The sequence below is a fragment of the Acanthochromis polyacanthus genome, chromosome 1 (assembly GCF_021347895.1).
Source record: "Acanthochromis polyacanthus isolate Apoly-LR-REF ecotype Palm Island chromosome 1, KAUST_Apoly_ChrSc, whole genome shotgun sequence".
Classification (NCBI taxonomy): domain Eukaryota; kingdom Metazoa; phylum Chordata; class Actinopteri; family Pomacentridae; genus Acanthochromis; species Acanthochromis polyacanthus.
Window position 1 is genome coordinate 33,097,364 of NC_067113.1, and position 27,900 is coordinate 33,125,263.

General features: G+C 39.4%; 1 protein-coding gene across 3 annotated transcripts; it reads left to right on the forward strand.

Moving 5' to 3' along the window:
• On the forward strand, positions 1–27,829 carry LOC110956659 (neuroblast differentiation-associated protein AHNAK). Of its 3 annotated transcripts, none has more exons than XM_051947345.1 (8): positions 1–624; positions 11,879–11,928; positions 13,403–13,513; positions 14,747–14,854; positions 14,973–15,126; positions 15,443–15,603; positions 15,693–21,309; positions 21,748–27,829. In XM_051947345.1, the coding sequence occupies exons 1-8, from the start codon at positions 567–569 to the stop codon at positions 26,922–26,924; spliced, it is 11,436 nt and encodes a 3,811-aa protein (XP_051803305.1). In that variant the 5' UTR covers positions 1–566; the 3' UTR covers positions 26,925–27,829. The 3 variants fall into 3 exon arrangements, with proteins under 3 accessions (XP_051803305.1, XP_051803308.1, XP_051803304.1); XM_051947348.1 differs by having other exon boundaries at positions 15,693–20,871; XM_051947344.1 differs by having other exon boundaries at positions 15,693–27,829.
• Positions 27,830–27,900: the final 71 nt, after the last annotated feature.

Below are 27,900 nucleotides of genomic sequence, written 5' to 3' on the forward strand. Positions count from 1 at the left end.
TGGGAAGCTCCCCTGACTGCTCGAAGAAGTTTATCGGGCCATCGCGACACATGCGACACGACACGCGCCGCTTTAGCTTCACGTCCAGACCGAGGGGCTTTAAAGCGAGCACACAAACTGAGTCCATGTCAGTACAGTGTGTCACCTCCTCCCATCGCCGCTGAAGCCTGAAGCTGACATCCAGCTTGTCCTTGTCGGATCAGGGTAATCGATGAGACTGACCAGGAGAGAGGGTGAAGCAGAGGAAGAACTGAGGGATGTGTCTGTACTTGTGAAGGAGGAGGAGGAGGGGGGGGGGGCAGCTCCTCCCATAATTAAGTTAGTGTGCTGCGCTGGAGGTCCATGTTTACGGGACGGGCGAGGGAGTTTCCTTCAGTCGGCGGACAGCTCTCAGAAGGCAGCTCGCTCTCTGCTCTCTGCTCTCGCTGGTTATTCCTGCATCTTTCTCCTCCGACAGGCCGATAGAGGACGAGGCGGAAGGGAAGAAGCAGCACCTGCCTTAACCCTCCACCGCCACCTCCGTCCGCTCTGCCTGCCCGGCCCAGGACCTCGACTCGACCGCCATCATGTGCGACTGTTTCCACCTGGCCTTCCCCAACTGGCACGCTGCCTCCTCAGGAACGGGTGGGCATCACTCTCTCTGCTCTGTTTCTTTTTTTTCACCTCTTTGTCTGTGCTGTTGTGCTGTGTCCCCCCCCCCTTCCCTGAGCAATTCACCGATCCAGCAGCAGGGTTCAGTAGTGCAGTGCAGTGGGAGAGATTGGAGTGTGTGTGCGGTGATGGAGGGAGCGTGAGGCGGCTGGTGCTGATGCTGAGTCGTGCTTGCTGACCTGCAGCAGAGCGCTGGGTGTGTCTGTGCAGCGTTTGAAGATGGCATCGTCGAGGATGTCAGGCAGCGCCGCACGTCTCCCCGCTTTCCCTCCCAGCTGTGCGTTTGAAGCTCGGGCTGAAAAAGGCAAACACAGCCGTCGGTTACTGCAGCGAAGGAAAGGAATCGAGGGGGGGTTGCGAAAAATAGCAGCAGAGGAGAAGTTTTCTCGGGGGTGGAGATGAAAAATGACAAAAACTGCTCCCCAAAATTAGCAGCACGGATGGCGGCAAAAGATAGAAAAACATGGATGTGAACGAGGGAAAAACTGCTGCCTGTAACTGTGCTGCAGTTTTAGTATAAAGTTCAGACTGCTGACGTGTTGCTCACAGTTTTTCTCTTTTATCACATGTTGATCTTTTTCACGGTCAGAAAGTTTAAATGTATACTGATAAGCTGCTGATTTAAACACACCTACATGCCATGTAAATAATATCTGAAACTACAGTAAAGACGTTGTGTGTATAAGTCTGCAATCTTTAAATCATGCTGATAGCAGAAAACAGATGCGTCATTCACCCTGATGAAAGCAGAAACAGCAAATTTATATAAAGTTTATCTTTGGCCGTCAGCTCTCGGTTTAAAATCCTGTAGATTTCACGTGTATATGATTGATTCTGCTCGTCTGAGTGCATGTTTTGCTGGTGCAGCAGCAGCAGAAGCACTTTAATGGACTACATATAAACGACAATCATTCCTCCCTTAAAATCTGCCTACTGAGCACTAATGGAGTGGACGCTTTTACCGAGAATAAACAAGTCGAGCACTAAAATGAGCTCAAGAAATCGCTGCATCACCGCCACGACAGGTGGATGATCTATTCAGGGTCAGGAGATAGAGACGCTTCCTGGAGATTATCTAGTTTCTCACCGTTTTGTTGATCATTTCTTGTGATTTTACACTATACTGGTGACAGCATAGTGTTAAATCTTCTTATCAAGCCCAACCCCGTCTCCCACAATTCTGCTGATTTTCCTCTGCTGCTACTTTTAATTAAGTCTGCCTGAAGATGCAGAGAGGTTTCAAGGTCAGGGAGAGAACAAATGAGAGACAGAGATGAGGAAATGATCCAGACGATGAGGCTGATCTGCTCCTCAGTGGAGCTGAAACAAAGCAGTCCTGATCCATTACATCAGCGTCAGATGGAGACGAATCCTGCCCTAAAATCAATTTTATTCCACTTGAACACTTTATGTGTGTGTGGATGCTCCTACAGTCAAAAAGTCGATCTGTGCATTTGCTTTAACTTCATTCTTTTATGTTTCTTAATCCTCCTGTTGTCCTCATTTACGAGCACCAAAAAGTATTGTTTCCTTGTCTGAAAAAAAATTCTCCCAAATTTCAGAAAATTTGCAAAACCTTCAGGAAGAAAATTCCAATAATTCCTTAAAAGTTTCCCTTAAAAGTTTTACTTAAAGAAAAAACAAATTTGGCGAGAAAATTCTTGTAAATATTTTCCAAAAAATCAGTAAAAATCTTCCAAAAAGTCCTAAAAATATCTAAAGTGATTACGCATGTATGAGTAAAACTTCTAATATTTTCTTTAAGAACATTGACACAAAAATCAACCAAAATCCAACGAATTTCGCTGGAACACGAGGGTTAATAACTGGTAAAGGTTCGACCAACTGAGGCTCCACAGACTTTAAGAGTTCATCTGGGGTTGCATCTGTTTTGAGTGATAATTGCATTTTCGCATTTAATCCATTTGCCTCTAGATTCTCAGCAATCCAGAGACTCTTTTGAAGCTCTAATCTCCTGCTATAATTAAAAAAAAAAAACACTGAAAGTAATCCATTATTGAAGAAGCGGACATACCATGTTAAATAAAGATAGTGCTTGGAGGAATTTTGAAACAAGTAACGACTTTTTTCCAAATTAACTTACATATTCATTATGTTTTCAGTTACATGACGGTTCCTTTACGGGACAAAGGGACTGAAAAGCAGTAAAAAGGGGCTTTTATATGTTTGAAGAAACTCCCTGTGACATCTTGAACCAGATCCAAGCAAGTAAATCTCATATTAAATGTGCCATATAACATTTTAGATGCTGGAATCAGAGATTTTTTTTGCATTTAAAGAGGAATTTATGGCAACTAAATCAGTGTCGTTTCCTTTTTTTCCCCTTTAACAAGTTGACTGCTTCAGTCTGACGTGAATTAAATTTGTATATCGTGCAAAATAATCCAACATTTAATCCCAAGATAATGACAAAAACAAACTGAAGTGTAGGTGCTCAGCAGCTGATTCTCTCTGTGGTCCGACATTAGCATCTATTATTAATCGCACACTGTTTTAAAGTGACTACTTCCCATCAGATTTGTTATTTTAGGCCATTATAGGACAATTACACACATCGAAAAGCAGACTAGAGGATCTCGTTGTTGCAAAGAATCAATATTTAAAAACACAACTGAATTAAATACAAATAAAAACCCATCAGTGAACATTTTCGTCAGTAATCGGTTCATTTAGTCCACATTCTAGCTAACATGTCCATCAGGTCATTTGAGTAGCTCGACTATTAAACTGTTTGTATAAAGAGTCACTTTAGAGCCAGTAGTGTGCCTAAAGTTCATATTTCTGGGTGGCTAACTCGACAGTATTGCTTTTATTTCTTCCTAACTGCACGTCGTGGGAACACAAGCAGATTAAGATGTAAATTCCAGAGCTGTGATGAAACTTGCCGTAAGTTTGCAGCAGATTAATAGATTGAAAACATGCGCTTTTGCAGTCTCATGCTCATGTAATCCATGCAGAAAATCTAATTCTGTTTTTTTCCCCCCACCCTCGCACTCAAATCTCATTATAATTTGGATCCGAACAGACTGCCGTCGAGTGAAAGGAGCTTGTGTCCGTCTTTTGCACACACACAAAAAAAAACAAAAAACGAGCGGAATCCAAATCCAAGAGCACTGATAATGAGCTGTGTTATATTACACCGGTTTGGTGGAGGTGGGGGAGCTTCGGGGAGCCTTCCAGGTGCTTTTCAAACAGGAAACACAAACTAGAGCAGAAGGTGATTATGTAAGAGACGAGCTGAGGACAGGCGACTGACACAACACAGTGAAGATTCTCAGTCAGCTTTGGTTTGTGGGATCTTGTTATTTCAGGTGAGTCTCGGTGCAGGTGCTGTTTGAGGCTCATTCCCTGCTACGTTAGAGGAGCGCCGAGGGACGAACCGCGCCCAAATCCAGAGCTGCAGTTGCACCCAAACATGAATCATGCAGGATCTGCAGCGCAACAGACGCCACCTCCCGCTGCTTCTGTTTAGGTTTCCGCAGAGCGCTGCAATCAAAGTCAAACTGCACCGGAAAAAAAAACGCTCCTCTCAAAACAACAAAAAGACAAACTTATTTCACAGAACTTTCACCTTGAAATAAGTGAAAAAAATCTGCCAGTAGAACAAGTGAAAAATGCCTTGGTAAGATTTCTCAAAATAAGATGTGATATTTAGAATATTGAGATCTTAAAATTAGCAGGGAAAACTTATTTTAAGCTTTATTTTACCAGGATTGTCAAGATTAGGTGTCTAAAAATAAGCCAGACATGATAAATAAAAGCGGTTTTCACTCAAAAATAGATTTTTACTTTCATGTAGCCTCCTGCTTTGAGATGTGTTAACGCTCTTGTTGTCCACATTTACGGGCATCAAAAAATATTTTTTCCTTGTCTGAAAAAAATTAAAATATACAGCAAAAAAATTCCCAAGTTTCTGAAAATTTGCAAAACTTTCAGGAATCAAATTCTGATAACTCCTTAAAAGTTTCCCTTAAAAGTTTTATTTTTAAAAAATGAGTAAAAATCTTGAAATGGAGGTATGACACCTGGTCCTGTGGTACGTTGATTTATCGACATTCATTGAACATTTAACACCAACATGCACACAACTTATGACTGAAATTATTCAATTTTTCAATATAGACTTGTTTCGTCGTCTGAAAAAAATCCAAAAATTCTGCAAAAAAAATCCCCAAATTTCTAAAAAATTTGCAAAACCTTCAGGAAGAAAATTCCAATAATTCCTTAAAAGTTTCCCTTAAAAGTTTATTTAAAAAAATCCTTGTGAATATTTTCAAAAAATGGGTAAAAATCTTCCAAAAAATCCTAAAAATATCTAAAGTGATTCCATATATATATATATATCAGTAAAGCTTCTAATATTTTCTTTAAGAACATTCACAAAAAAAATCAACCAAAATCCAGCGAAATTCGCTGGATTTTGGTTGATTTTTATGTGAATGTTCTTAAAGAAACATTTCTAACATTTCTTTTTTTTTCCACCAAAGAATGTTCAAAGATTCCCAAAAATGTTGAAAATGTGAAAATCTGTGAAAATCTGTTTTTTATCCCCACATTTTCAAACTTTAAAGCGGGTCAATCTGAGCCACAGGACCACACGAGGGTTAATATTTACAATCTATGACAAGTCAAACAACCAAACGGTTCTGCTCTGTGATTTCATTTTAACGTCTCCAGTGAGAGCTGTTATCGAGGCCTCCGCAGCGCCCACATAGCAAATATTTGAGAAAGGAGTTCTTGTGCATGTGCGGTGGCAGCAGGGATAGTGGACATCCGGCTGTGTGAAGCGGTGAGGAATCAATCATGCCGTCATTCTACAGCAGCTCTTCAACCCGCCCGTAAAACTCGCCGCGCGCACCGTCAGCGGCTGTTTACTCGGCACATGACGCCTTCCAGCCTTCAGGGATCCCAACGCCCCGCTTAAAATTTAATGAAGCTAATTTTGTTCAGTTCGGCTTCCGGAAGACTTCACTCAGACTGAACGTGGACACGCAGCAGCTGTTCAGACCTGAGCATACGTTTATATAATGGTGATAATTGCGAGGTGGGAGGAGAGGTGCAGCTGTAAACACTCAGAACATCAGAGGAAAAGCTTTACTAAGTCAGTACTTCTCCGCATTTGTCCTCTACTACTTTCTCTCCAACTAATCTCTTCGTTATGGATGAAACATGGCGTCTCTATGGGGACTGTCTGCATTTAAAGACGCATGTTTAACATAAACTTTTTTCTTTGGGGGAAGTGATGCATAACATGATGTATCTTCAGTAGCTTATGGTGTGAACTGGAAACAGACTGGAAGCAGAACTACCACTAAACCTTATTTTTGCTCCTTAAATCAGTAGTTACGGACTCAAATTTTAAACTATTTAAATGCAGTGTGACTTTTAATGGATCTAATGCTGCTTATGTGCAATCTCCTATTCTGTTTTATTGGTTTTTATGTGATTTCATTGGCCTCCCACACTGTATTGTATATATGTTGTAATTCTTAACACAAACGAACATATTTCCCGAAAACACACCATTTCTCCCAGAAATTGTTGCAATTTCAAATGTTTTTGGTACACACAAGTTTATTTCCTTGATGTGCATTGGAAAAACGCAAAAAAAGCAGAAGAAAAAAGCCAAAACTGACATAATTTTACACAAAACTCAAAATTGTTGGCACCCTCAATTACTGAAACTGAAATAACTGAAACCAGTCGCTTCCTATAACCATCAACAACCTCTCAAACTGAATTTTGGACCACTGTTCTTTTCTTAAACCGCTCCAGGTCTCCCAGATTTGACAAAAAAAAATTGTAATTGCAACAATTTGGGAGAGAAATTAGCTTTTTCTGGAAAAATTCCAGCGGTGCCAATGCTTTCATCCATGACTGTAAGTACATTTGGCTTTATTATTTATTGTTGTTAATTTAGCTTTTATCAATGCACCGTCCAGTGGTAGTTATGTATATTTTCATCATGTCCCCATATATGATGACAGTAAAGCTATTCTATTCTATTCGATAGTCAGTCCCATTAACAATAATTAATGAATGAATAAAATGCTAAAATGCAATGGTCATTTTCCAACATTCGAATGATTTTTTAACCACTAAACTTTATGTTTAATGCAAAATTAGCTCATGTGCTTTAGAAATTTAACGCACAGATGAAGTAAACACCAGTCACAGAAATTAAAAGCTCAATATTGTGTAACGATGTGCCGGAAAGAAACGCAGTAAAGGAGCTGATCTTCTACAGTAAATAATTTTAACAGTGGTTTGATATCAGAATAATCTTCATCGCTGCAGCAACTTCGTCAGTCCAGGAAACCTGTCGATATTTACTGCCACCTCTGAAACTGATTTACACTCAGAGCAGAGCATCTCCAACACACTTCATCACTTTAATGTTATATGAAGCATGTTAGCTGCTGGATGTTAGCAGCTTCTCTCCTGATCAGACGCTCGGCTCCTGGTCTGTGTTAGCGAAAATCTTAGCTTAGCATCAGCGTTAGCCTCAGGTAGCTACCTAAACCTAACACCCTTTCACAATTGGCTTATAAACACGATTGCAACAGTTAGCCACTAAGACAGCAAACACACTTGTAAGTCCACCTGACTAAACAATAAAAGGCTCTACCTGGTGGTGCATCCAGGTACTGCATCCATGTCCCTCATCTTCTGCCATATCGAATAACGGGTTTCTAATTAATTACATTACTAAGGGCGAACAATTGGTTAGCAATGAATCATTACCATCCCTTACTACAGATGTTTTGTATATTAATACGACAAGTTTACAGCTGTGCTAGCATTTAAAGCTACACATAGGCTAGCAGTGTGCTAACATGCTCACAATAACATGAGGTTGTGTAGCAGTTTTACCAACTTAATTTAGCCTGTGTGTATGCTAACATTAGCTAATTAGTCTGAAACTCAAAGTACAGCTGAGACAAAGGGAATGTTGTTGGTGTTGGGAGTATTTGCTCATAAACAAAGTACTGAAGTGACGTTTTCAACTGAGAATGGTGGTAGATATAAACTTCCGGTGCCACTAAAACTTTTCAAATTTATTCTGAGGGCAACGTGAGAATCTAAACAAGATTTATTCAAGACCCAACAAATAGAGAGATATTTGGGCAAACGTCGGGACATGGAGGATTTATAGGTTTGTTTACAGAAACTCTAGTGATTAAGGGACTGTAATTTGTTCTGTTCTTTGGTGTTTAATTGATAAATGAGAAGAGACTCATTAGGGATCTCCGGAATCTGTTAATTAACCCTTGTGGGATTACTTTCAAATGCACTTAAATTGGCAACCAAAAGTAGCACTCTCTTAATATGAAAGTCTCGTAATATCTGCACTGAAATGTAGTGATTAAACTAATTTAAAAGATTTACAAGGATGTGGAATTACTTAGCTGGAGATGACTTTAAAACTATTCAAAGTACCGTGTTGTAAAGACTTAAATCTGTTACCTAAAGGCACCACGAGGACCTTTTAAAAACACTTAGTTCAGTTTGGGAGCGACAACATAAGACAAGGTATTACTGTAGCCTAAAAGTGTCCCGCCTTCTTTGTCCATGTGAGGCTCAACAATCACTTTATCAGTCAGACTCACATCAGGAATGCTTCAGGGCAGTTTGGCAAACGTCTTTCTGACTCTTTGGTTCGTTTTGAGGAGTTACACCTACAGCAGCAGCAGGTAGGTGAGAGCTGTTTGATAAAACTAAATGAGATAAAAACGAAAGAGAAAGACGGTGATGACTGCACGATAAAGATTCCTACACTTGACTCGACACTTGACTGAACGGTGTAGGCAGCTGTGAGGACTTCTCTGATTATTATGTTTCACAACACGTCTAGACTGTGGCGTCTTCGCTCAGCGTGAGTTCACAGGGTGAGGCTTCTGTTCAGACAAATGTTCTGTGGTGTTGTTTCTAATCCTGGTGTCAGAGGGATGTGATTCTATGACAACGGAGCGCGTTGTGTTTTATATTCCTGTTTGTCTGCAGAGCTTTGGTTTTTCTTGAACCGTCTTGAATTATCAGCCTTGAAGCGGCGATGCATCCTGATACCGTAGGAGGTCATTAAACCGTCAGTCTCTTGTCTTAACTGCCTTCTAATGCACTTATAGAGGCTGTAAGAGCTCTTCACATGACATGCATTACTGTAAGGCGGTGGGTAGAGTGGATAGTTTAGAAGCTATAGGGTGTTACACTTCATATTGTCCAATACTGTGCATAGGCAGCACTATTATATCATAAAATAATGATAAGAATAGCACACAGTGTTTATATAGTGCTTCTAAAGACACTCAAAGACGCTTTAAAAAGTAGCAAAATAAATGAAATAAAGTGGAGAAAGGAGCATTATGAGTCGTAGGCGATATTCAAAAGATTTATGGATTTCTTGGTAATATGGAGGAAAAGTCTTGATTCAACACAGTTTTAAGGTTTTGATGGAAAAATTACAGTATTTTGCACCAATTATTTGCCATTTGCAGCATGAAAGGCCTAAAGAAAGTAGGTTTTATAAAAAATTCACACAAAGTTTGGCCTATTTAAATTAAGATTTATGTCATTTTTTGTTAAAAAAAAAATTGGTCGCTGATTAACGTAACAGTTTTATTATTTCTTTTTGGAGTCAACAAACCTCCTTATCTAGCTTTCATTAGGGTTGGCGGGTGTTGTTTCCTGTTAGTTTCTTGATTTGAGGAGCTACAGTAAGATCGTAGTCTTACAGCCATGGCCATAAGTTTGGACACAGCATGACTTACTATGTCTGTTTTGATGTCTATTACAGAACATAACTAATATTTTTTGACAGCACCAGTTTAATTAGTCAACAAATCAACAAGGGGTATAATATTATCAATAAATTCCAACAATTGGAACAACTTTGTTCCCAAAACATAATATTAGAAGAAAATAATAAAAAAAATGCAGTACTTTCACAACCGAATTTGGTAAGAATAACAAAATGACACCAAACTCTTTTGATGTTTTTTTTAAATATGAAACTTAATATAGTTCTCAGGAGTTGTGTACTGTATTGTAAGTGACAATTTTGTGGTATTTTCTAAGATTCACAAGCGTCATGGTACTTGTGTCCAAACTTATGGCCATGGCTGTAGTTTACAACTTATCAGCTATCACTTAATATGAAAAGACTGAGCTGCTCAGAGATAAAACATTTTATCTGTTATGGAAACAGTTTGATTTTCTATATTCAGTCTGACTGCATTTATTCATTACTAATTTATACAGTTGGTGTCCCATCTCTTGCTTTCGATAATGTTTATGAGCCAATGATGCTTTAAATCCACAGAAAACATCTAAAATTTCATTGTTCAGGACTGTGTAAATCCATTTCTTCTCTTTTTCTCGCCTTATTTAACTCTAATATATCAACTTTATGCTGTTTTTTATCCAAAACGTGAGGAATGAACGGCATCCTGACACAGCAGACTTCTCAAATGGCCTGAATAACAGGGTAGATGAAAGTGGAATCAAATTAAATAGAGTTTGGGTATCAGAGCAGGTAATAACTTGACTAATCGGATTCATCTGGAGTCAGACTTTCCCTTTTCGGCAACCTTGAGGGGCCGAGCTGAGAGGCTGCAGAGTCTAATCTGCGGATCGATGCGGTGGATCACTTAACGGTCAAAGGAGGGTCTCTGGGGGAATTATTGCCAGGAAGAACTCTAAATAGTCTCATCTTCGGCTCCAGTGTCTCTCTGAGCCTCAGAACAACTGGCAGGAGTCAGACTGAGTCTCAACTTGCTGCTGAGGAAACACAAACCCAGATAAACCAGAGTGCTTCGTGGAGGATTTGTAGTTTCTTTAAAAAGGCAAACGTTCTTATTAAAACAATGTGCTAATGATAAATGTATTATAGTAGGATGCATCTTATTTGCAGTGGTCGTGAATGTACAAGTCACAGTTGAAAAGCAACATTCTGTAAGTGGAGCTTTACAGTCACAGAAAGTCAACTTTTTTAACCCTTGTGTCGTCCTGTGGCTCAAATTGATCTGTTTTAAAGTTTGAAAATGTGAAAAAATATATATATTTTCACAGTGAAACTTCTGATGTCCATGTTTGCAACATTTTTGGGAAATCTTTGAACATTTTTTGTTGGAAAAAAGAAATGTTAAAAATGTTTCTTAAGAACTTTCACATAAAAATCAACCAAAATCCAGCGATCTTCGCTGGATTTTGGTTGATTTTTATGTGAAAGTTCTTAATTTTATTTCTTGCCAAATTTGAGGATTTTTAAAAAAGAAAAATACAACTTTTAAGAGAAACCTTTAAGGAAGATTTTGCATTTTTTTTAATATATTTTGGGAAAATATTGTTTCCTTGTCTGAAAAAAATCTAAAAAATTCAGCAAAAAATCCCCCAAATTTCTGAAAATTTGCAAAACCTTCAGGAAGAAAATTCCAATAATTCCTTAAAGGTCTCGCTTGAAAGTTTTATTCAAAAAATCCTCCAAGTTTGGCAAGAAAATTTGTGTAAATATTTTCAAAAAATAAGTAAAATCTTCCAAAAAAAGAAATCCTAAAAACTTCTAAAGTAATATTTTCCCCCCATGTTTTCAAACTTTAAAATTGCAAAACTGTCAGGAAGAAAACTCCAACAATTCCTTAAAAGTTTACCTTACAAGTTTTATAAAAATAAAAATAAAAAATCCCCCAAATTTGCCAAGAAAATTCTTGTAAATATTTCAAAAAAAGTTTAAAAATCTTCCAAAAAAATCGTAAAAATATCTAAATTGATTACATATATATCAGTAAAACTTCTAATATTACCTTTAAGAACATTCACATAAAAATCAAACAAAATCCAGTGAATTTTTCTGGATTTTGGTTTATTTTTATGCAAATGTTCTTAAGAAACATTTTTGACATTTCTTTATTTCCACCAAAAAAGTTCAAAAATTTCCCAAAAATGCTGAAAATGTGGACATCAGAAGTTTCACTGTGAAAATATATTTTTTTCCCACATTTTCAAACTTTAAAACGGGTCAATTTTGACGACACGAGGGTTAAAGCTGCTCTGTGACTTGACTAAAATGAGCTAATGCAATTTTCTGTTTCGCTACATATCGACATGCACGATGCGTGTGGAATGTGGTTTAAAATTTTATTAAATATTACATTCCCTCATATCAGATGTTATTCTGGTTTTTATGTGGGTTTTTTGTGTGTTTGAACAGGAGCTGGGCGAAGGCTGCGAGGACCAGAAGCTGCCACAGAGGACGATTCAGTGAGTGACTTTACTGAGGCTGACGGTGAAATTAATGTTTAATTTTAGTTATTTATGAATCACTTCTTCTTCAGCTACTCAAGGTTTGAATCTCAACTTCAGTCAACAGAAAACAGCACACTAAAACCACCAGTATTCATTCATTTTTATCTGTATGTGTTGATATTGTTAGCAGATATTCCCATAAATCCATTTAACGTTTCTTTTTTCCACCAAAAAATGTTCAAAAATTTCCCCAAAAATGTTGAAAATGTGGACATCAGAAGTTTCACTGTGAAAATATACTTTTTTCCCACATTTTCAAACTTTAAAGCGGGTCCATTTTGACCCACAGGACGACACGAGGGTTAATCCAGAGAAAAATCTCCACTGTAGTTCCTCAAAGTTGTGCTACATTCTTAGAATTTTAGAATAAAAATCTTAGAATAGTCCATTGATAGATTTTTCCGTATTTGGTCCTGTACGTTAGTCGATTGTAAAAAAGTTTGGAAAAAATCTGAACTGTACTGCATTGTGTTTGGGAATAAAATATTTCAAAACCAACGATGCTAGTTTACTGTAGGAAAGGTCTAACATTAGCATGTTAAAACGTGCAATTGACATCTTAATACGCTTATTTTAACCCTCGTGTCGTCCTGATTGTCAAATTGACCCATTTTACAGTTTGAAAATGTGGAAATAATATATATATTTTTACAGTAAAAACTTAAACATTTTTAACATTTTGGAAAAAATTTTTAACATATTTTGGTGTAAAAAAAGAAATGTTAAAAAAAATGTTTCACGGGATTCTGGATTTTTTTTTGCAAATGTTCTTAAAGAAAATATCAGAATTTTTACTGATTTTTATGTAATCATTTTAGATATTTTTAGGATTTTTTAGGAAGATTTTTCTCATTTTTTGAAAATATTTGCATTTTTTATTTCTTGCCAAATTTGGGGATTTTTTAAAAATAAAAACTTTAAAGGAATTTTCTTCCTGAAGATTTTGCAAATTTGTATAAATTTGGGAAATTTTTTGCTGAACTTTTGGATTTTTTTCAGACAAGGGAACCATATTTTTTGGTGCCCGTAAATGAGGACAACAGAAACATTCATGCTGGCATGTCATGAAAAGTCAGGAGAACACCGCAGTTATCAAGATTAAGCTTGAGGACACATTTTACAGGAAAACTAAAGACCTTATTTTGTAGATATTTTGCTCTGTCAGTGTTGGACTGACATACTAGCTAAGTGGCAGTTATTGAATGCCAAATAACTAAACACCCAGGCAGCGCTGCCTTTGGCTTAGCAAGGTGTTATCACACTATTTGCCATCCAGTTTTCTGTGTAACTTTGTTGTACAAGCTGGAGGTTTGAACATTTTCTTAGGTGGCTAGGATGCCGTTTATGCAAGAAAACCTGTCCGCCTTAAAATGACAGGAAGGATAGCCGTTTTGGTTTAGTGCTGACTGACCTCTTTGCGTCCTTGCAGACATGTGAGGAACCGTCTCAGTTCACGGAGGGGGAGCGACCGCGACCGCAGGGATCGTCCCCCGTCGAGGAGTTTCCTGAAAGCGACAAATACGGCGACAGTGACAAAGAGGTACAGAGCACCAACATGTCGCCGTGTTACACAACAAACCGGGATACAGGGAAAAAAGCAGGTTAAGACCATCAATCAGAAAACCTGCTAACATGCATTTCTGGTATAAACACGCAACAGAACCGTGTTTCTTCGAACCCTTCAGCTCAACTCTTCTAAACATGACATTTCAGAAATTAGGTTACTTCAGACATACAATTATTGCATGACCTGGTTACTTCATTGCATGTAAACACACTGCGTAGCTCCACATCCAATTTTGCTCAGGCTGCAGACAAATGAAGTTAGAAAAAGGCTTGTGACCAATTGACCTCTTTAATCGTCACGCAGAGCTATGTATGTCCCAGAATGAAAGCATGAGGAATGTCTTTAATGACCCAAGCTGCTCCAACAGAGTGGAGAAACTGAAGAAGTCTGGACTGCGTTTCCATGAATTTTTTAGCATTTTCTATTAGTGGAAATGCATAAAACCTCCCTAGAAATTGTATTCTCTAATCTTCAGATCTGTGTTAAATTAGATTTCCTATTCATTAATTTCTTATGGGCCTCTCTCTTTAGAAAAAAATCATTTTCACCTCGGTGTCAGTACTTTTAAAACAACATTTTTGATGATTGCTCCTTGGCTCTTTTCCTTTTTCGCAGTCTTGAGGCGTCCACAGAAACAAATCCATAAATTGCTTGCTGTTGTAAGACAAAGTCTGTAAAACATTTTTTGATAAACTGTTCCATCCATTTAGTGATTTGCTTCCTCACATTACTTAATTCACTCCAATCAAGGTTAAGGTTGATTTAATTATCATCCTCAATCTATTTCTTTTACCCTGACATCCTTCTACTTTATGCAACTGTGAAACAATATCAATTTATTTTCATCTCAGACTGAGATATGTTGATTTACTTTGGGTTTTTTGGCTCTATACTGATACGCATTGATGAAAGTGTATTGCTGGCTTAGAAGACGGAACAAAGAACAAGAAATAAATCCATAAATAGTGAATCGTTTAAAATCACAGACAGTATTTTCTGAGCAAAAAAGAACCAGATGCCTTAAATGTAAAATAAATAATATAAAGTGCATAATTTAATATTTTGGGTGTACAGTAAACCTGTTCTGTACACCGTTGGAAAAACTTCTTCGCTGCATGAATGTTTGAAAATAAGGAGTATTATTCTACTGTTTTGAATAATATATGTAGTCATATTGCAAAGACTTATTTCCTATTTTCCTTTCAGTGTGAAGCAGAGCATGACCACAAAAGCGGGAGTGGAAAGAAAACTAAAAAGTCTGGGCTTGGGTCCATGTTTGAGAAGCGTTCGACTCCAAAGATGAGTAAACTGAAGGTGAGATTATCCCACTGTCTCCTCTCTGGACTGTATCTGTGAATCCATTCAAACTGTGCTGCAGCAGAGGACACTATAGCTGAAGGTAAACTAGACTTCTGTTGTGACGTGTTGGCAGGAGGTTCACAGCCCTGAGTCGGAGGTGATCGTCAAAACAGCCAAAGATGGATGTGCAGAGGGTCTCGTTTATGGTGGAGGAGGAAGAGAGGGTATCTTCATCAAACAAGTGGTGCCAGAGTCACCGGCATCCAAAAGTTTGAAAGTGAAAGAAGGTAAACTAGCAGCTGGGAATGAAAAATTAGAGCTTATTTCCCAATTTTAACATCGTAAATGCCAGTAAGACTTGATGCATTGTATAGTATGTGTTTTGGATCATGCATCATATGAAAATCTTCAATAAAGTCCATCACAAATCCAATTAAAAACTGCAAACAGATGAAGTACTGACATTTTTTCAATACAAATGTAAGTGCACAAGGGCTATGACTGACCATAATGTGTTTAAATTTATGTTTTTATTCAGTATTTCCACTTTACCATGTGCAAAAAGAGTTCTAAAAACTGAAAACACTTCTCTCGTTCGTACAGGTGATCAGATTCTGAGTGCCACCGTTTATTTCGACAACGTGACCTATGAGGATGCCATTCAGATTCTGGAGCACGCTCAGGCCTACAAACTGAAGCTTTGCCTGAAGCGCAAACCAGACATCACAGAGACCGAACCAGTCATCGATTCTGATGTCATCCCTGTAACTATTTTCAATTTGTCTGCTCAGTCTCTCTTTGATAGGTCGTAATGTGGCTCAAACTGACATTTCACATTTCTGGTGCTCAACAGGAGGAAGAGGTCGACACTCCAGAGATGAGGGAGCAAGGAAAAACCAAAAGAAGAGGAGACGCCCGCATTTCGTGGCCCAAGTTTCCCTCCTTTGGAAAAGGACGAAAATCACGTTTTGCAAGATCTCACAGCTCCTCAGAGGCTGATGAGCAGAGAAAGCTTGAGCTTAGCCCAACAACAAGTGACACAGAGTCCCCTATAAAATCTCAGGATGCTCTCAAAGGCAAGAAGAAGCATAAAATGAAGCTCTCCTTGACTAAGAGAAGCCGCATAAGTTCTTCTGAAGACCAGGATACCGACGCACCAACAACCGGTCAGACCAGCAGCGATGTTCACCAGGCAGGAGAGTCAGATATGCTGGCAGCTGAGTGCCTTGAAAGTCCCTCAGGAGAAACACCGCAAGTCTACTTGACAGAGGATCTGAAGGTAAAAGAAGAATTAAAATTGGAACAAAGCATCCCAGCACTGACTGAAACTCAAACTGCTCAGCATAAAGTGGAACTCATCAGCATAGACAGCACTCTGAAAACAACAGATCTAACTGTGGGGCTGACAAATCAAGAAAGCCCCACCAAGTCTCCTGACGGGAAGAAAAAGAAGAAAGAAAAGTCTGAAATAAAGATTAAACTTTTGGGGAAGGACAAATCCCAAAAGAAAGAAGCAAAAGCCAAATCCTCACCAAAAAGGCTAAAAACACTGGGGGCAAGTTTTGAAATAGTGGATCAACCTGAAAATCAAAAATCTGCAAAACCACCTCAAGACCAGCCCGCACTTGATGTCAATACCCAAATGAACGTCCCAAAAGTGGAACTTGAAGCATCAGATGTTACATTTCCACAAAAATCTCCAAAGAAAGGTGAAGAAAAAACACAGAAAGGCAAAGCCAAACAAAAACAAGAGACTAAATCAAGTACAATGTTCAAACTGCCTAAAGTAGGCTTGAGCGATATTTCTCCTGAGGAAATCATTCAAAAAACAACCGCAAATGTTGAAGATTGCACAACTAAAGTTCAACAGCTCCCAACCAAAGGTGCAGAAGTCAAAGAAGATCCTTATGAGATACTTTCAAAAAGCAGTGTTTCCAGAACCCAACTTCCAAAACGTGAAGACATTGAGATTCCAGGTATGGAAGACGTGTCCAGGAAGACCACAGCCAAAGGAATTAAAGAGCCTAAAGCTGTGTATACAGGATATCATGAAGAAATTCACGCTGAAACTGTACAGATGTCAATAGATGTTGACAGTGTGAAGGAGGCAGTTTCAAAATTGCCTGGATTCAAGCTGCCAAAGGTTGATACATCTGGGGTGCCTATTCCAGAGGAAATTACTGTGATAGATGCAAATGCACAAAGAATATCAGTGAAAACACCTACTAAAGTGGTAGATAACAAGGCAAAGCATGAGGTACACTTCACAAAGTTTGAAATAACTGCCTCTCCAGAGGTCTCCAAGACGACAGTCAAACTACCAAAGATCACACCTGCTGATTTCATCTCAGAGGAGCTTTTAGTTGCAACCAAGGTAGAGTGTAAAAAAACTCAAAAGGAACACAAAACTAAGACAAAACGCAGTGACAAAGACATCAAAACCGAGGAATGTAAAAGAGATGAAATTGTAATACCTGGAAAAGAAAGTGCATCAGGAGTGTTCGTTATTCAGACACAAGAAACAGAGGGAATTCAGTTGGAATATGAATCTGCAGCTACAAAAGACTCAGAGAAGAAATCAAAAAAGGCAAAGATAACAATGCCTAGCTTTGGAATCGGAAAACCAGACATCAGAATCCCTGATATAGGAATTGATTTGCCAAAACAAAGGATCTCTGAGCAAAAAGGTGATGCAGTAAAAGAGGGAACTACAGTTCTCCAAGAAGAAAAGATGTCACAAAGTGAAACAAAGGAAGGCAAGGGGCAGATTGGAGGATTCATGTGCGATGTCAAAATACCTGAAATCGATGGCATTGAATACATTGATTCAACAGAAGGTTCACCTGCCAAAACGGATGGTGGTACACGGCGTACGGGCTTTGATGTTAATCTAGAAGCAAAACCAAAGGCTGACATTTCCTTACCAGAGGTCAAACATGAAGTAAAGGATGTAACAATTAAACTGCCCAAATTTGAAGCAAGTGTGCCTGATGGGGATAAGGATGTAAACATTGATGGAGTTGAGATAAAAACTCTTGAAAGAGAAAGAAAAGGCAGCAAGTTTAAAGTGCCAAATCTTGGCATCTCCATGCCAAAAGTGAAAGGACCGAAAGTTGATTTAAGCTTGTCAAAGAAAGATGCAGAGGCTAAAGCTGAGGTACAACTTCCAGAAGTCCCTGGGAAAGATGTTACTCTTGGAAGCGTGGATGTTTCTATCCCAGAACAAAAGTTAGAGGTTCAAAGATCAGAAGTGGAAATCAAACCACCAGAGCTTGAAGGTGAACTTGATGGACAAGGAAGCAAATTCAAAATGCCAAAGTTTGGTATTCAAATGCCAAAAATAACAGGCCCTGAATTTGATTTAAGCCTGTCACAGAAAGACGCAGACGCAGATGTCAAACTCCCAGAGGCTAAAGCTGAGGTACAACTTCCAGAAGCCCCTCAGACTGGTGTTTCTCTGGGAAGCATGAATGTTTCTATTCCAGAGCAAAAGATAGAGGTCCAAAAACCTGAACTTGAAGGTGGACTTGATGGACAAGGAAGCAAGTTTAAGATGCCAAAGCTGGGAATCGCAATGCCAAAAGGAAAAGGGCCTGAATTTGATTTGAGCTTGTCAAAGAAAGATGTTGATGTCGCACTACCAGAAGCCAAGGGGAAGCTCCTTGGTGTTGAACTGAAGGATTCCTCTGCAAAAATCGAAATTCAAGCTCCTGAAATTGAAGTGGTAGAAAAAGATGCAGAAGATTCACCATCAAAATTTAAAATGGCATCTTTCAAATTGCCCAAATTTGGAGCGGGCATTAGTTCTCCAGAGGTTGGGTCTGCAGTTAACGCTGCAGTTGATTTAAAAACTACAGGAGCTGAGCATGAGGGAAAAGGAAGCAAGTTTAAAATGCCACATCTCGGTTTCTCTATGCCAAAGGTGAAAGGACCCAAAATTGACTTAGGCTCACCAAAGAAACACATAGATACCACATTACCAGAGGCTGAAGCAGATGTCAAACTTCCTGATGTCAATCTTGAAGAAGCAGATGTTTCAATTCCAGAGGTGACGATGGAGGTCAAAAAACCTGAACTGGAAATGCAGACCCTGCAGGCTGAAGGTCAACTTGATGGACAAGGAGGAAAGTTCAAAATGCCAAAGTTTGGAATGTCAATGCCGAAAGTAAAGGGACCCGAATTTCATCTAGGATCTTCAAAGAAAGATGTACATGTCACAACACCAGAAGTAAAAGCCGGCATCTACCTTCCTGATACTGAATTGGAAACACCTTCCACAAAAGTAGAAATGAAAGCTCCTGATATTGAAATTGCCGCTAAGGATACAGAAGGATCATCGTCAACATTTAAAATGCCAAATTTAAGTCTCTCTTTGCCTAAAGTTAAAGGGCCTGATATAAATTTGAGCTTACCAAAGAAAGAAACAGATATCACAATGCCAGAGGTTGAAACTGAGGTCAAATTCCCAGAAGCCTCTAAACGTGATGTCAGTCTTGGAAAAGCAGAGGTTGTGATACCAGAGGCAGCAGTGCAAGTTAAAAAACCTGAAGTGCAAATCAAAGCTTTGCAGACCGAAGTTGAACTTGAAGGACAAGGAGGCAAGTTTAAAATGCCAAAGTTTGGAATCACAATGCCAAAAGTAAAGGGGCCTGAAATTGATTTGAGTTTATCAAAGAAAGATGCACATGCAAAACTACCAGAGGCTAAAGCTGATGTTAAACTTAAGGAGGGCCCTGAAGTTGATGTTGAGATTGAAGGTGAATTTGATGGAAAAAGAAACAAGTTTAAGATGCCTAAGCTTGGAATTAAAATGCCAAAAATAAAAGGCCCTGAATTTGATGTAAGCATGTCAAAGAAAGATGCAGATGCAGCGGTACGACTCCCTGAAGCCCCTAGTACTGATGTTACTCTTGGAAGCATAGATGGTTCGATTCCAGAAGCAAGGATGGAGGTTATAAAACCTGAACTGGAAATCAAACCAGCTCAAACTGAAGGGGAAATGGATGGACAAGGAAGCAAGTTCAAAATGCCAGCATTTGGAATGTCAGTGCCAAAAGTTAAAGGACCTGAAGTTGATTTCAGTTTATCAAAGAAAGACGTAGACATCACACTACCAGAAGCCAAAGCAGAAGTCAGTATGCCTGGTGCTGGCATAAAAGAACCCTCTGCTAAGGTGGACTTCAAACCTGCTGACGTTGAAGCTCAATTAGGCGATGTGAAAGGATCACCATCGAAATTTAAATTGCCAAATTTCAAATTTCCCAAATTTGGTGTCACTACACCACATATCAGTGCTGAAATACCTGATTCAGAAAAAGATATCAAAATTGATGCTGGTGACATGCACATATCAGACATAGATGTGACACTACCAGAGGCCAAACCTGAAGTCAAACTCCCTGATGTTGAACTGAAAAAACCTTCTGCTGAAGTGGAAGTTAAAGGTCCCGAGATCAGGGTTGTGAAGAAGGAAAGGGAAGGATCACCATCAAAATTTAAGATGCCGATATTCAAATTACCAAAATTTGGAGCTGGTAGTCCAAGTGTCACAGCAGAAGTACGAGATGTTGATAAAGGTGTCAAAATAGATGGAGGTGAGATTAAGGTTCCAGAGGAGGTTCTTTCAGTTACCATTGAAGGCCCCAGCATTGACACAAAAGGTCCATCAATAGACATAAAAAGTACAGGAACAGAACATGAAGGAAAAGGAAGCAAGTTCAAACTGCCAAGTCTTGGATTTTCTATGTCTCAAGCCAAAGCACCTGAGATAGATTTAAGTGTATCAAAGAAAGATGTAGATGTGACACTACCAGAGGCCAAAGGTGAGATCAAAGTCCCTGATGTTGAACTGAAAAAACCTTCTGCTGAAGTGGAGGTTAAAGCTCCTGAGATCAAAGTTGTGAAGAAGGAAAAAGAAGTGTCACCATCCAAATTTAAGATGCCAACAATCAAATTACCAAAATTTGGAGTTGGTATTCCAAGTGTCACAGCAGAGGGACCTGATGTAGACAAAAGCTTCAAAATAGATGGAGGTGATATTAAAGTTCCTGAGGAGGTTCTTACAGTTAGTGTTGCAGCCCCAAGCATTGATGCAAAAGGCCCTTCAATAGATATACCAAGCACAGGAACCGAACTTGAAGGGAAAGAAGGCAAGTTTAAAATGCCAAGTCTCGGATTTTCTGGATCTCAAGCCAAAGGGCCAGACATTGGTTTAAGCTTATCAAAGAAAGATATAAACGCGTCACTACCAGAGGCCCAAGCTGAAGTCAAACTTCCTGATGTTGAACTGAAAAAACCTTCTGTTGAAGTGGAGGTTAAAGCTCCTGAGATCAAAGTTGTGAAGAAGGAAAAAGAAGTGTCACCATCCAAATTTAAGATGCCAACAATCAAATTACCAAAATTTGGAGTTGGTATTCCAAGTGTCACAGCAGAGGGACCTGATGTAGACAAAAGCTTCAAAATAGATGGAGGTGATATTAAAGTTCCTGAGGAGGTTCTTACAGTTAGTGTTGCAGCCCCAAGCATTGATGCAAAAGGCCCTTCAATAGATATACCAAGCACAGGAACCGAACTTGAAGGGAAAGAAGGCAAGTTTAAAATGCCAAGTCTCGGATTTTCTGGATCTCAAGCCAAAGGGCCAGACATTGGTTTAAGCTTATCAAAGAAAGATATAAACGCGTCACTATCAGAGGCCCAAGCTGAAGTCAAACTTCCTGATGTTGAACTGAAAAAACCTTCTGTTGAAGTGGAGGTTAAAGCTCCTGAGATCAAAGTTGTGAAGAAGGAAAAAGAAGTGTCACCATCCAAATTTAAGATGCCAACAATCAAATTACCAAAATTTGGAGTTGGTATTCCAAGTGTCACAGCAGAGGGACCTGATGTAGACAAAAGCCTCAAAATAGATGGAGGTGATATTAAAGTTCCAGAGGAGGTTCTTACAGTTAGTGTTGCAGCCCCAAGCATTGATGCAAAAGGCCCTTCAATAGATATACCAAGCACAGGAACCGAACTTGAGGGGAAAGAAGGCAAGTTTAAAATGCCAAGTCTCGGATTTTCTGGATCTCAAGCCAAAGGGCCAGACATTGATTTAAGCTTATCAAAGAAAGATATAAACGCGTCACTACCAGAGGCCCAAGCTGAAGTCAAACTTCCTGATGTTGAACTGAAAAAACCTTCTGTTGAAGTGGGGGTTAAAGCTCCTGAGATCAAAGTTGTGAAGAAGGAAAAAGAAGTGTCACCATCCAAATTTAAGATGCCAACAATCAAATTACCAAAATTTGGAGTTGGTATTCCAAGTGTCACAGCAGAAGGACCTCATGTGGACAAAAATGTGAAATTAGACGGAGGTGACATTAAGGTTCCCGAGGAAGTTCTTGCAGTTAATGTCGCAGCACCAAGCATTGACACAAAAGCTTCATCAATAGACATAAAATGTACAGGAACTGAACATGAAGGAAAAGAAAGCAAGTTTAAACTGCCAAGCATCGGATTGTCTGGGTCTCAAGTCAAAGGGCCAGGCTTTGATTTAAGCGTATCAAAGAAAGATGTTGATGTGTCACTACCAGAGGCCGAAGGTGAAGTCAAACTTCCTGAAGTTGAACTGAAAAAACCTTCTGTTGAAGTGGAAATCAAAGCTCCTGAGATCAAATCTGGCACAAAGAAAACAGAAGTATCACCATTAAAATTTAAGATGCCAACATTCAAATTACCCAAATTTGGAGCTGGAACCCCAAGTGTCACAGCAGAAGGACCTGATGTGGACAAAAGTTTCAAAGTAGATGGAGCTGGCACTGAGGTTTCGGAGAAGGTTCTTTCCGTTACCATTGCAGCACCAAGCATTGACACAAAAGGTCCAACAATAGACATGAAAAGTACTGAAACTGAACATGAAGGAAAAAGAAGCAAGTTTAAAATGCCAAGTCTCGGGTTTTCTGGGTCTCAAGTCAAAGGGCCAGACTTTGATTTAAGCGTATCAAAGAAAGATGTAGATGTGTCACTACCAGAGGCCGAAGGTGAAGTCAAACTTCCTGAAGTTGAACTGAAAAAACCTTCTGTTGAAGTGGAAATCAAAGCTCCTGAGATCAAATCTGGCACAAAGAAAACAGAAGTATCACCATTAAAATTTAAGATGCCAACATTCAAATTACCCAAATTCGGAGCTGGTAGTCCAAGTGTCACAGCAGAAGGACCTGATGTGAACAAAAGTTTCAAAGTTGATGGAGCTGACATTGAGGTTCCAGAGGAGGTTCTTTCAGTTACCATTGAAGGCCCCAGCATTGACACAAAAGGTCCAACAATAGACATAAAAAGTACAGGAACTGAACATGAAGGCAAAGGAAGCAAGTTTAAAATGCCAAGTCTTGGATTTTCTATGTCTCAAGCCAAAGCACCTGAGATAGATTTAAGCTTATCAAAGAAAGATGTAGATGTGACACTACCAGAGGCCAAAGGTGAAGTCAAACTCCCTGAAGTTGAACTGAAAAAACCTTCTGCTGAAGTGGAAGTGAAAGCTTCTGAGATCAAGGTGGGGACCAAGGAGACAGATGGGTCACCGTCAAAATTTAAGATGCCGACATTAAAACTACCAAAATTTGGAGTTGGTACATCAAGTGTCACAGTAGAAGGACCTGATATGGACAAAGATGTCAAAATAGATGGGGGTAACATCAAGGTGCCTGAGCAGGTTCTTGCAGTTAACATTGCAGCTCCGAGCATTGACACAAAAGCTCCATCAATTGATATAAAAACTTCAGGAACTGACCATGAAGGGAAAGGAAGCAAGTTCAAACTGCCAAGTCTTGGATTTTCTATGTCTCAAGCCAAACGGTCAGACATTGATTTCAGTTTGTCAAAGGAAGATGCTGATGTGACACTACCAGAGGCCAAAGGTGAGGTGAAAAAATCTTCTGCTGAAATGGAAGTGAAAGGTCCTGAGGTCAAAGTTGGGACCAAGGACACAGATGGATCACCATCAAAATTTAAGATGCCAGCATTCAAATTACCAAAGTTTGGAGCTGGTAGTCCAAGTGTCACAGCAGAAGTACCAAATGTTGATAGAGGTGTCAAAATAGATGGAGGTGAGATTAAGGTTCCAGAGGAGGTTCTTTCAATTATCATTGAAGGCCCCGGCATTGACACAAAAGTTCCATCAATAGACATAAAAAGTACAGGAACAGAACATGAAGGAAAAGGAAGCAAGTTCAAACTGCCAAGTCTCGGATTTTCTATGTCTCAAGCCAAAGCGCCTGAGATAGATTTAAGTGTATCAAAGAAAGATGTAGATGTGACACTACCAGAGGCCAAAGGTGAGATCAAAGTCCCTGATGTTGAACTGAAAAAACCTTCTGCTGAAGTGGAGGTTAAAGCTCCTGAGATCAAAGTTGTGAAGAAGGAAAAAGAAGTGTCACCATCCAAATTTAAGATGCCAACAATCAAATTACCAAAATTTGGAGTCGGTGTCCCAAGTGTCACAGCAGAAGGACCTGATATGGACAAAGGTGTCGAAATAGATGGAGGTGACATTAAGGTTCCTGAGGAGGTTCTTTCAGTTACTGTTGCAGCACCGAGCATTGACACAAAAGCTCCATCAATAGACATAAAAAGTACAGGAACTGAACATGAAGGAAAAGGAAGCAAGTTCAAACTGCCAAGTCTTGGATTTTCTGGGTCACAAGCCAAACGGCCAGACATTGATTTAAGCTTGTCAAAGAAAGATGTTGATGTGACACTACCAGAGTCCAAAGCTGAGGTGAAAAAACCTTCTGCTGAAGTGGAAGTGAAAGGTCCCGAGATCAAGGTTGGGACCAAGGACACAGATGGATCACCATCAAAATTTAAGATGACAGCATTCAAATTACCAAAGTTTGGAGTTGGTAGTCCAAGTGTCACAGCAGAAGGACCTGATATGGACAAAGGTGTCAAAATAGATGGAGCTGACATGAAGGTTCCTCAGGAAGTTCTTGCGGTTAAGGTTTCAGCCCCAAGCATTGATGTAGAAGGACCTTCAGCTGATATAAAAACTACTGGAGTTGTACATGAGGGAAAAGGAATCAAGTTTAAAATGCCAAGTCTTGGATTTTCTGTGTCTCAAGCCAAAGGGCCAGACACTGATTTAGGCTTATCAAAGAAAGATGTAGATGTGACATTACCAGATGTCAAAGCTGAAGTCAAACTTCCTGCTGTTGAAGTCAAAGAAGCGGAGGGTGCAGCTTCAGCACCAGATGTGAAAGGACCAAGCTGGGCATTTCCAAGATTTTCGTTTTCACGTCCAAGTGGTAAAACCCCCGATGCTGATGTGAATCTTGAAACACCAAAAGGTGATATTCCATCAGAGGCCAAAGCAGAAATCAGTCTACCAGATGCTGAAGTCAAAGGACCTTTTTCAACAGAACTGCCTCCTGCTGCGGAATCTGATACGAACTTGAAAAAAACAAGATTTTCACTGCCCAGGTTTTCTTTTTCAAAGTCAAGCAGTAAAGAGCCTGAAGTGAGTGCCGAGGTTCCACAAGTGGACGTATGTATCGCAGCGGGAGAAGTGAAAGTCAAACACCCTGAAATGGAAATTAAAGCGCCTGAGCTTGAAGCTGAACAAAGTGGACAAGGAAGCACATTTAAATTGCCAAAGTTAGGAATTGGACAACTAAAAGCAAAAGGACCTGAAGTTGATGCCACAGTGTCAGAAGTAAAAGCAGACATAAAACTCCCTGACAAGAATGTCAAAGAATCTTCAGCTGGTGTGGAAATGAAAAGTTCTGAGGTTGAAGCTAAGTCAAAAGATGTTGGAGATTCACCATTAAAGTTTAAAATGCCAACTCTAAAAATGAAATTTGGCGGTGCTAGTTATGATGTTACCAAAGAAGCAGCCAATGCAGAAAAAGCAGCTGAAATTGAAGAAGCGAAACTGAAGGAGGATGTTACTGTCGCTATGAAAAGTCTCAGCGTTGATATTAAAACTGATGTTCCCAAAGCAGCAGCATCCGATCCTGAAACACCAAAGACTGAGACTGATGATGTGGTTCTTGGATCTCCAAATAAATTCAAACTACCAATCTTTAAAATGCCAAGGTTAAGTTTCTCAAAACCTAAACCTGAGGACGAATATATCCCTGTCGACTCTGAATTAAAAGAGGATGAACTGAAAAAGGAAGAAGAACCAAAAGGAGAGAGCAAATCGCCAAAATTGAGTTTGACATCATTTGGTGAGATCCTCAAGAACATTGACGTTGAATTTGATGTATCAAAAGCTGAAGAAAATCTGGACGGTCACGAGGCAGAAAAACTCACTGAAAAGCAGTTAGCAGCAAAAGAAAAAGAAACAAATACCAAGGCAGACACGGTCAAAAGTCCTGAGAGGACGGGTTGGTTTAAATTCCCGAGGTTTGGCCTGTCCTCCCCATCAGAACCGGCCAAAACTTCTCCAGAAAGTGAGCAAAAAGATGAAGAAATAAGCCCTACCTTTTCCGTCCAGTCATCAGACGCCTTTGCCGATGTTAGCTCTGCAGTCACAAGTGAGAATCTTGGCCCGTCCTTATCTCCTCCAACCAAGGTAACCGTCAAATACTCTGGTCCAGATATTTCTGACCTGGGCGAGATTCACAGCAACATCATTACTTCCACCGCGAGGACCGAGCTGATCTCAGTCGAGCCCTACTTGCCCGAGAAAATCACCATCCTATCATCTGGAGTTTCATCTTCATCAGAAGACACGCTCAGACTCGATTCTGGGAAAATACACGTCATTACATCAAACATACAGGGAACTCCAGAAGCAGAGCACGCCAAGCTACTGAGTGCTGTCGAAACCGAATCAGCTGGAGGCCTTCTTTTGAAATCAGAGGGGAACGAAGCAGCATCGAAGACTGTCGAAGAATCGCCAAGCGGCAAGAAGTCGCTGTTTGAGAGTTTGAGGCGCTTCTCAAGTGAGACACATGAGAGCAAACAAGAAACAGTCGTCATAACTAAACAAATTACGCATGTTTTCGAATCTTCCGAGCCCATTTCAGGTGAGACAGCTTCTTCCATTCAACGGCTGAGAGACTCTGTGCACTCTGAGAAGATGAGGTTCTTTGATGGAGCTGAGAAGTGAAGTGGCTAGATGTCATTTTTATGTAAAGATACAAATACTAATTGCCAGATTTAGTGGCTTGTGACAGAAAAACGAGAGAGAAAGCATGATGGATAATGGAAGTGGTCGTTACTTACCAGTTGTTGGAAATAAATCGTCAATCTTCAGGTGTTAACATGATGATGATGATGTCTGGTTGCACTTTGTTGACCTACAAAGAAACTAATTATTATAATTCTCACTGACAATGCAATCAAGTTGTTCATAAGCTGTGTAAATGAGTGCCCTTACTGCAATTTATGACACCAAATATCCTCGCTTACGGTACAGAAACATTGGGTTTTGCATCCCAAAACGTACATGAAAAGCTTCGACTTTTCATGTACCTCTTGTTACTTGTGCTCCTACTTTACACGAAGATAATCACCAGTGCATTGAAAAATATGACTGTTTGGGACTGTTGCAAAAATCAATCAATGCTACTGACATTCCAAAATAAAAATGTTTACAATAATTTCACTAGTAAGCTAATGGTAGAGCGTATCAACAATGCAGAAATAGAGTATGTGATGGAAAAAACAAATATGTATCACCAAGATGTTGCTGTTGCTGTAGCTAAAATGTAAAGAGACACTAGCAATGCTAAGCTAAAAATGAAATGCTCATGATCAAACACAGCTGTGTACTGCTGGAACTATATTTTTTATTAATAGTTTGCTACTTAGAACCTAATTTGCTACTATAGAAATCTGTCAAGAGTATGTTTTCCTTCAATATCTCTGTACAAAGTGGGAATATTGAACTGGCCGTGTAAATAGCTTTTAATGGAGTTTTATTTCATTACTGCTCCTGTTTGTATTCTGATAGGCTTTAACTCAACGTGTTTGCAAAGTTATACACAATAAATAAATACTATTATATGCCAACTTGTGTCTGAAGCTGATTTACAGTTAAAACAGATCGTTTATTTTATTCTTGGCTGTTAGTCTGTTTCATT